Source organism: Sceloporus occidentalis, unplaced genomic scaffold (genome assembly GCF_023333645.1).
Source record: "Sceloporus occidentalis isolate IW3139 unplaced genomic scaffold, rSceOcc1.0.p SCAF_174, whole genome shotgun sequence".
Classification (NCBI taxonomy): domain Eukaryota; kingdom Metazoa; phylum Chordata; class Lepidosauria; order Squamata; family Phrynosomatidae; genus Sceloporus; species Sceloporus occidentalis.
Genome location: NW_028317154.1, coordinates 1,820,153 through 1,830,632, shown reverse-complemented (window position 1 = coordinate 1,830,632; position 10,480 = coordinate 1,820,153). Strand labels below are relative to the sequence as shown.

At 40.1% G+C, this 10,480-nt stretch overlaps 1 protein-coding gene across 1 annotated transcript; it reads right to left on the bottom strand.

Moving 5' to 3' along the window:
* Positions 1-3,954: 3,954 nt before the first annotated feature.
* LOC149279255 (steroidogenic acute regulatory protein) lies at positions 3,955-8,809 on the bottom strand. Its single transcript, XM_089501419.1, has 7 exons — positions 8,746-8,809; positions 6,528-6,641; positions 6,233-6,360; positions 5,765-5,923; positions 4,924-5,108; positions 4,672-4,765; positions 3,955-4,068 (listed from the first exon to the last, which is right to left on the bottom strand). Exons 1-7 carry the CDS (start codon positions 8,807-8,809, stop codon positions 3,955-3,957), a joined length of 858 nt encoding a protein of 285 aa, XP_089357545.1.
* Positions 8,810-10,480: the final 1,671 nt, after the last annotated feature.

The window sequence follows — 10,480 nt, the reverse complement described above, 5'->3', positions numbered from 1 at the left end:
CTACAGATCTCCTGCAACCTCGCCTGCTTTAGTGAATAAACCCCAAAACCTGTCCGCTAACAATGAGAGGTTCCTGATGTCATTATACATAAATGAAATAGTATTCCCTCCCGTATTCCCGAGTATATCGGCGTTGTGTGGCCTGTTAAAGCCCTTGGACGCACCGATGGGGTGAATTGTAACTCCGTCCCTGCTGCTGATCACAGGGCTTTATTCCAGTTCATGGCTTTGAAAATTGACTCATTTTCCCTCACGCTCCCTAGTGCCCCTCTTTCTTTTTTTTTTTTTTTTCTTTCTTTTTATTTTGTTACCATAAGAATTAAAATATCTGTACTTGTGCTCTGATTTTGATAGTATATCCCTCATACAGTCTATATGACGATTGGCCTTCATTTCAGTTACACTCAGAGGCAGAGACTCTTGGCGATAAGTGTTATAATCGATGGGTTGGTATTGAATGTTCTTCCCGAGTGCCAAGTCCTTCATATACGTCCTCCAGCTATGGAGCTCCTGATGTGATGAAGAAGCTTTGAAGCCATAAATGGGCTTCCTGGTCATTACTGGACGTTGACCTGAGCTGTATCGCTAAAAAACAATGGTTCACGGATGTAAGATATTGTTACTCTGCTAGGATTTTTTTTTTTTAATAAAATGTTTTTACTTATTTGTGTGACTTTGATTTTATCTACATTTGCAGCATCATACAGGAGTCTAAACTGATCTAACTATATCTCTCTCTCTGAAAAAGCTTACTCGTTGGACCCTTCACAATGCATAGTGTAATCAGGGAGTTGAAGTTTGGCAACTTCTTGAAAAATTTACAGGCGGTTTTAGGTGACAAATTTTCAGTGTGTGTATATACCGTATTTGCTCGATTATAAGACGACCCTGATTATAAGACGACCCCCCAAAATCTGAATATTAACTTAGGAAAAAAAGAAAAAGCCTGAATATAAGACGACCCTAAAGGAAAAAAGTTTTACCAGTAAATGTTAATTCATGTAAACTATTTTTTTAAATAAAAGCTATGATTGAGAAAAATATTTTTTTTGTTTTTATTTCCTTGTATTTTCCAACCTGTCCCCCAGTTACGCACATCTGCCCCCAGGCTTGCCACACCAATATGGCACTGTGGCCCATGATATGCCTTTTAACCCTCTATATGCCACTGTGCCCCATGGTATGCCTTTTGACCCCCTATGTGCCACTCTGCCTCCAGAAATGCCTTATACCCCTATATCCCATTCTGGCATTTAGGGGGTTAAAATGCATATTATGGGGCAGAGTGGCATATAGGGAGGTATAAGGCATTTCAGGAGGCAGAGTGGCATTAAGGGAGTTAAAAGGCATTGTATAGAGCACTCTATAAGGCATTTCAGGAGGCAGAGTGCTCTATTAAATGCCCCCTTAACGCCACTCTGCTTCCTGAAATGCCTTATAACTCCCTATATGCCACTCTGCCCCATAATATGCCTTTTAACCCCCTAAGTGCCAGAGTGGCATATAGGGGTATAAGGCATTCCAGAAATGCCCTATGTCCCCCATTTAACACACACACGCACACACACTTACCGGTGCTTCCAAATTCCTGCTGTATTGCCGGGGCAGCGGGTTGACGTCTCCTTCCGCTGCAGCCGGAAGGAGGTGGAGTTGGCAGCGGGGGGTTGTCTGCGTCCGTCGCGGATACCTTTCCCGGCTGTCAGAGATCAGAGTTCCGGCACCTGTGCGGGGAACTCTGATTTCTGACAGTCGGGGAAGGTATCCGCGACGGACGCAGACAACCCCCGCTGCTAGCCACACCTCCTTCCGGCTGCAGCGGACGTTGTCTACGCGGATCGTGTAGACTTCAACCCGCTGCCCCGGCAATACAGCAGGAAGCACCGGTAAGTAAGTGTGGGGGGGGGGAGACAGGAGGATCCAGGTCCCCTGCAGCGGTGCGGGGGATCTGGATCTTAGTCTCATAATCAGACCTCTATTTGAGGTCTGATTAGAAGACGACCCCGATTAGAAGACGAGGGGTATTTTTCAGAGCATTTGCTCTGAAAAAAACCTCGTCTTATAATCGAGCAAATACGGTATATATATATATATATATATATATCTATATAACCCTTATGTAGTGTCCTGCAGTGACTGGCGTTCCTACACTATAACCCTTTAAAAAGGATTATATTTTCTTATAGGGGCTACTCTTGGGAACTATTGGCTGAAAATAATTGGTGGACCAAACATGATAAATCTAAAGTCCAGTTAAACATTGTAAAAATAAGCTGGTGGTGTAAGAGCTTTTGTTCTTGGGTCATGGTCGGCTGTGGGATCCACGCATCTATGTTTTTCATAGCCATGGATTATGGCTATTAAGCCATGTAAATAAGTATGCCTGATTAGGCTTCTGTGATTGCTTACGAGCTTCCACCTGCTGCGTCTTACTTTATTATCCGCAAGAATAACTGTTACTTATCTTTAGTAAGAAATAAAAATCAGACATATGCCATGAGACACTTTTTATTACAATTATTTGCATTAATACAGGAGTTTATCGTGTACAATGTATAGGAAGCGGCTTTGATGTAGCCTCGCTTGGTGGAGTTTGCAGAATATGTGGGTTATAATCCTACTTAAGTTCCAAATGTACGGGTTTTGTAGCCAGATGACTGGATGCGTCTGCCGCAAGAGTTGTTTTAACACTCCAAAACTTTGTGTGCTCGTAAAAACTGCTGACCCTGAGGCTATTCATGTAAAGTATTTGAGGACGATGGGACGTGATCGTCGTTCCTGTACATTCAGATACTCCGTTAGTGAAGACTCACAGTGGACACTTGATTAAAATATGAGTATTAATATCCTTCTACAAGTTAAATACATACATAAATAACAATCGTATTCTTTAACTCTTAATCCTGTGAGGCATAAATATTAAATAAAATAGAATAGCATTCTCTTCTCACAAGTGGCTCAATAAATATATACTTTAAAATAAAAATGATTTTATAAATAATACAATGTAAATAGCAAATTGATTTCATATATAAATGTAGGAAATAGGTCAAAACGCTATGGCCTGTTTGGCGGGTTTGCGTTTTGCGTTATATTTTTAATCTGACTGCTAGCGTTGGATAATTTGCATATTTTAAATAGCAGTCCCTAATATGGCCAGCAGGGGGCGATGGTTAACGGCGGGTATGAAATATGCTTTTGGAGCTACAATAAAAATTCTAGATGGTGTGACGATACAGAACCCGCAGCTAATTAAAAATGTGTCGCACATTTACACCTGAAGCAAAGTATTGTATGGAGCGAGGCATCTGTTTGATCCAGGATAACGTCATTTACAAAGCAGCACAAACTACATTAAAATAATACGTTGCTACTTGGTGCCCTGTGTTCCTCACCTCTAAATCACAACATTTCAGGAATTATACGTCAATCTGCAATATACAAGACATTGGAACATAGAAAACCCTTTACAATGTAAAGTCACAGGGTCAGCAGTTATAATCTGTATGTATATAGCTATATCAAGCTTTTGATGTTAAATGTAATCATCAGTACAAGTTCTGGAGATAGCGTCTATAAAAGGTAGAATATTTGGGCAACAAAACAGCTAAATAGCCAAATAAAGATACAGGTAGGGTATAGAATTTCAGGAGGTGCTACACTTTCCATAGCGTCATCCAAGTTTTAACTAACGCTGAATCGAGGGTAACCTGAAAATCTGCCCCGTTGAATTGTCTGGAGAGAAAAAAAACATAGCATGTCAACCTTGATGAGGTCAGACTGGATCCTAATGTAGTTAATAGCGATAATAGTGTAAAAACAGAGCCAAAGCCAACCAGATGGTTAACCTTCTTGGCTACAGCTTTCCTAGAGGTCATTTGGAGTACTGGAAATGTACTATTCTCCCGGATCATTCAGGAAAAACACATGTTGAGTTTGGAGAAGGAAAGTCAGGTCCTAGCAGAGGGACATAGTAGGGTGCGTTGCTGTGACTCTACAACGGAGATGTTTGGCGAAATCCACTTGCGTCTGTGACAAAACCTGGTTGATGAGAGACTTTGGCAGCCACCCCTGGAAAAGAGAAGACGAATACAGCTAGGTTAGTTACCTTAACCTCCGTGAAGGTATTAAACCTTACTAACAACCCCGCTAATGGAGAATGTCTCCATAATAACACAGCTTCCTAATATATTCCATAATTGTGCCTCCCTATAATCAAATGGACCCCCAAGTACCACTAATATCCCAAACATTAAGGATAATTCTGTTTGCGCACAGGTGAGTCAGTGTCAAAGAACGTTATACACAGGTTTAGAACTCCGAGAATTTAGACAAAGACTTCTTTCAACCTATATTAATAGGTTACTCATTCTAACTGTCCAACTGCGCTCCTCAGGGGTGGTCATCAAAACCGACACCATTGGGGACTCTTCAGAGCTAAGGTATCATTGGAAAAGAGCCACTGGACTTCAATTTAACAAATTGGCATAGTACAGACTTTCTCAATATATTTCTCTACATTGTGTCCTGCAATATGAAGACAGCATTTATTTTCACAAAAAAACTCTGGATCATGAGCTCAACATTAAACTGTTTTAAATAGGAATTCTTTCCCAGTATTTGCATCGTGTTCCATTCATTCACATGTGTCATATATGTATATTTAATACATACCTTTAAATCAATACTGAGTAGCCAGGTTAGTTTGGTCTTTGAGTGATCTTCAACCAGTGGATGGAGTACCATACATGTGGGACCATTCTCTGCCCTGGGACAAATACAATATACATGTTTAAAGTTGTACCCTCTAAAGTAGTAGTGTTCAATATAGTTTTTAAGGACCCACCAACAACGCAGGTTATTAGATCCCATCACCTTTGTACGGGTGGATCAATTCATTGCTCCGTATAGTAGTAATGAGCTTACCTAACGTATCCCTTCTGTTCTGGCATGCCTCCAAATCGTGTTGACATACCGGCAAGGATGCAGGTAGACCCTCTTCTTTTGCTGCACCTAATGCTTACAAAGTCCCGCGGCCCTATAATGTTTCCAGCCGTCTCTGCTGCCTTCTCATGCGTTATCATGGTGTCCTTCCCTATCTTCTGCAGGATCTGCAGGAAGAACAATAATAATATTGTAATTAAGCTTAATAATAGCCAACGAGGAACACATTAAAGCCCCCTTATGTCTTGTTTAATGCAGAGGTCAAATGCAACAAGTCCACAAAGGTTTCTGAAAGGCTTGCTGGAAAAGACCAACTTAAAGGTCTTCATCACCAACATGGCAAGGAACTTGGCCAGACATTAGTTTATCTTATCGACAAACTGAGAAAAAATAAAAACCAGGAACACAAGGTCTCTCATAAAAGGTCATAATTATTGTTGGGTTACAACAGCTAAAACTGATCCAATGTTTCAGACATCAGCAATTATTAAACTGGACTCTCAATCAATCTCCAAGGTAGACCAAGTACTCGTCAACAGAAAAGTGAAACATCAGCGAAGAAAGACTATTGGGACATAACGGAAAAATAAATTATCTTATGTTTCATGAACTACAAGGAAAACCTAATAAGTTTGAAATTAAAGCTAGACTGTATGTACTGTTAACCCCCATAACATAAGCCTATAACGTCCTGTTGTGACCTTGTTCTCAACTCAGACCTGACAGAGCCACAACCGACATTTTTTAATGGAACCCTTAACACATTGGCATGCCTATTGGCATTGATACCTGTTTTGAATTATTATAAACAGCTGTAAATTACCTTAACTTCTTTGACATTGGGGTTCCACTCTCCCATTTGCTCCATGTTGTCCACGAGTTCTTTGTAAACATTGTCCAAGGGCTGGTCTACCACTGCTTCTAGCTTGAAGACCTTACCAATGTCCGGGAGGACTTTGCTTAGAACTTTATCTCCGTTTTTCTGCAGACATTGAAAAGAAATTAGCGTAAAATATCAAACGATTCTGAGGTATCTGGAGAAAAGCTTGCAAGGCTACTGTTAGGGTTGGGTCACTGGAAATTTGGGCTACGTCGCAAGGTTGGGGGCGCATTGATCAGGATCAGGAATGCGATAGTATCATTGATATTGCACTAACATTTTCGGAGGTTTCAAAATAATATCAATCTCCTTTTGTCAAACCCAAAGTCCAATTTCTTACAGATATACGAAATGTATTGCTCTAAATTATAAAGTTGACATGGGGTTGGAATTATGAATAAAGTATAATACCGCCACAATCTCTGTTTTCCATCCGTCCTGCTCTCCAAGGATGCTCATGGCCTTCTTTAAGGCCTCCTCACCCTGTGTGATGTAGGACATCTCAACGTCATTGTAGAGCTTCTCCTCAAGTCTGGAACCTTTGAAAGATAGTTGGTTGTTAAGCAAGAAAACATGGTTTCCATGGTGATAACGAGCACATCTTCTGTAACTATGTGTTTTCATTCACACCTATTTAGGGACAGACAGACGCCAAAAACATGAAGACGTTATGCTAACATGTAGATGGAGACTTCTAATAACTTACTCAATAAAGAGCTTCGCCTTCTCACTTGATTAAGCCATTTACTGGGCCCAGGCCCAACTAAAGCCAATTTCTCAAGTTCGTGTGACAGCGCCACAGCAGCAGTTCGTCTAAGGCCTGGGGGAAAAAAATTTAAGAACGGTAAAACCTTCATTCAATAACTTTTTTTTTTAAAACACTAGATACATTGGTACATTTCAGCTTTATTCCAGTGATGTGCATCGGTTTAAAAAACCAAAAAGACTTTCCAATTTATTTATTAGACTAATGCACATATCAAAAAGTCCCGTCACGGCTTTCAGGTGTACCAGGTTTTTCTTTTGACCTCTTTGATCTCAGTGGAGGTTGTATGAGGCTTCAGTGATGGACCTCCGATAGTTTGGTAATTACAAAATAGACCAACAGGGGGTATATTTTGGTTAAAAATCACACAATAAATGTACAGCTACGGCATCAGTAGTGTCGGAATATTTTAGCACAGGGCGCACCTTACTCGCCTCATTAGTGCCTGATCATTTCTAAATGTTGAGTAAACAGAGACATAATCCTCATAATCCCAAAAGTCAGCATGGGTTAGAATGTTCTTTTTTAATATAATATTGAGTAAAGATGGAGTTTGCAGAGTAACCGTTTCCATTCCCTGGCTTGGTTATGAATAATGAACCCCCAGGGGTTTCTGCTCCGGTTGAGTGTTGCCTTTCCTAGCTGGACTTCGGTTGACATCAGAAGCACCATACGTGAAGCTAGAGCATCGCCACAAATACAGACGCATTTCGCTGTTTATGCATGTTTTGTAATAGTGTTTACCACCATTTGTAGAGTAAATATTTGCATGATTATGTCAGGCCCAGCGTAACGTTCTGATGTTCCTATTTCCAAGTCGTGAGAGCAAGTTTTGAAAATAGCAAAGGGTCAGGAATAGGCACCTAAAAAGTATCTAAACAGTGGGGGTACAATCAGTGGGAAATAAATTCCAAATAATAATTCAAAAAACAAAAAAGAGAGGTAAAAGAGTAAAATCTCTGTTTATTCTTAATTAAATAAAACAAAATTCATATAGAGCAGAAGTGGGAAGTCAAGTTATCCCGAATATGAGCAAATAATGAAAAGAAGGGGTTCGATTAGGGTAGTGAACCCCTTTTCATAATTATTTGCTCATACTAGGGATGATGATCTATACGAATTTTATTTTATTCAGTTTATAATAAATGGTGATTTTAGCAGTCTCTTATCCCCCCTCGTTGTTGTTTTTTGAATAAAGTGACTAATTATGCATTTTTTTGTGACAAATATTACATATATATTCCTTGTAACTGCACGACAATAACTAAAAGACATAAAAGTATGGTGGGAGTCCCCTACTGAGGGTGGTCAGATATCCCGATGTATGGGAGACGGCTTCTGTTTGTCTCAAGAATTGTCTAGAAAAGCCTCTTAAGCATAAAAATAATGTATATTTCACATCTTCTGCTTTGAATACCATGCGATGGAAGAGCCATGCAATAAAGACTTATTGAATATTGCACTTAAATAATATATCATCGACAAAGAACTAAAAAGAAATACCTACTGTCAAGAGTATCCACATTCCACCCAGAGGGACTTTAAAATAATATTGGCAGCTATGTTTATGGTACTTATATATAATTGCATAAAAACCTGGTTAGTTTAGTATAGTTAAATCTGTTAGCTTACAGAAAAGTCGCCTTGACGGTTTAACTATGCATTATACAGGGCCAGTTTAACCCTTCATTTAGGACAGACTTGCCAGAGCCAGCCCTTCGTAATGCAAAACGAGTTGAAACTTGCAGCTTTCTTGCAAACACTCAGTTTAGTAAATAAGCCCCTCCAATCCCCAAGCATCAGGTATAGAATTAAATGTTTTAATACCCCTGCCTATTGAGAAGGATGTAGATGAGCGGAACAGCCACTGATCAGAGGTGGTAGAGGCTAATACAGTAAGGGAATTTAAACATGCATGGGATAGGCGTACGCTCCCGAATCTAAGATGAGACCAAATATTCCAGATGATCGTTCCATACAGCAAAGCCCAACAGAGGACAGCACGTTTTATATATTCACAACATGGTATATAACAACATTCAATAGTAACTGATACGCCATGCACAAAATGCCACTGACACCAGGTTTTAAGGATGTCCCTGCTTGAACATAGGTATATTCTATAGTTTAGCAAACATCACAGAATTAGATAATTTACCGGTCATGTTGCGAAGATGCCTGTACGATATCCCAGCGCAGAGTTTGAATGTCGCCGGTAACATGTCTTGGATCAGATTTCTGTACTGGAGGAATTCAGCAAGATAAGAAGAAGGAACCCCAGCTGCGTCCGTAGGTTCTATGGATGTGATCTTTAGAAGTCAGGAATCCGATGCCTTTAGATGGTTGAAATATCTGGATATATATGATAGTTGGGTTATTCTCGCTGGTTTATGTATGCGTTTATAGCTGATCAGGATCTGGGACTTCTACGTCTGAAGGTCCACTGCCGGTCGGCTGTATGCGTGATGTCTCTCGTTGGGTAGGGTATCTTCAAGGGTTCCACTGCCGGTCGGCTGTATGCGTGATGTCTCTCGTTGGGTAGGGTATCTTCAAGGGTTCTCTGTAAGCGGCGTCTCAAGCTGGTCAGGATGTGTGAGCTCTGTGAGTATATTAGATCTTTAAAGCTGGTCAGGATCCAGGATTCTGTTTAAATCCTCCAGTCTGAAGGATGCTCTACAGGAACGAGCCAGATAAGGACATCACATTATTTAGTGGAGGCCACAAGGAGCAAGGACAAGGGCTGAACAAATATGTCAGCTGATGATTAAATTGTGATACAGCACTGGAGGCGAACATGAGGCAATCACCAGTTTAAGGTTAACTATTATAATGCCAAGATGCATCAGACATACGTATATCCATAGAGATCAATAGGAAATAGGAAACACCACTATTTGATGGCAATATTTTCCCGGTTCAGAACTAAACCAAAGTAACCATCAGCAACATAGTTGCCCCTGGCAAGTGGCTCAAACCCTCCAGCCTCTCTGCAGCCACCGTCCATGCTGCTGATATTAGGATATGACATCATAACTCAACATCCTGCCTTTAAAGGGCATGTGGTGCCGGAGAACAGAATGCTATGGCGGCTGTGCAAGTTCTTTGCAGTCCTCCATAGTGTAAATAGGGCGGTTGGGATGATCAGAGATCTCCCTTCAAACTGGACCATCATGGAGCCTAAAAAGGTGATTTGAGATGGAAGGGGAGCAACTGGCCCCTAGGTCTCTCCAATTTGAGACCACTAGAAACATACATTTAGACTGAGTGATCCTCCCCAATGTTGGTTTTTTGACTGGTGAGACACCAGTACAGGTTACAGGATATGTTTTTTAGTTAAATAAAATTATTTTTTTACAGCAGTTTTTATTTGGAAATTTGTACATTTTTCTTTTAAAATTCTTTGAGTTCCTGGCCTCTCAGAAGCGAAAACACATTGGACATAGTCCAATTTAAAAAAAAAAAAAAAAAGGATGTTAAGAAATTGGAGAAAAATGTAAAATAAATTTAACTAAAACTCACAAATTGAGTACAAAAACCTCTTGATGGGATTCTCTTGGATAATTGTGTATAAATTATTAGGTGTTTTAAGACATTCTAAAAAAGAAGAACAATTGTTTTTTCTTAGGAAGGGATTGAGAATGAGAAGAGGTCAACCACCAGGATTAAAATATATATATATATATAGCACAGGGGTAGAAAGAGGTACCCCACACACACAATATTTTGCCCACTGACCCTGTAGGGCAATTTGGTACATGAAATTAGGGGCAACTTAAGGGAAGTTTTGAAAAATGAAGGTGATTTTAACTGAAACAGATAAAATAAGTAAGGGGAGAAACGATGGAAACCAATGAGTGGAAAAGGTAAGCTTGGACTTTCCACTTGAAAACTCA

Bases quoted from the DNA above. Each gene is read 5' to 3' on its own strand.
- LOC149279255 (XM_089501419.1), bottom strand. From the start codon at position 8,809: ATGTTACCGGCGACATTCAAACTCTGCGCTGGGATATCGTACAGGCAT. The intron at 6,642-8,745 runs GTAAATTATCTA...TTTTTCCCCCAG, and splicing joins GCATCTTCGCAACATGACCG to GCCTTAGACGAACTGCTGCT. The intron at 4,069-4,671 runs GTATGTATTAAA...TCTCTTTTCCAG, and splicing joins TACTCAGTATTGATTTAAAG to GGGTGGCTGCCAAAGTCTCT.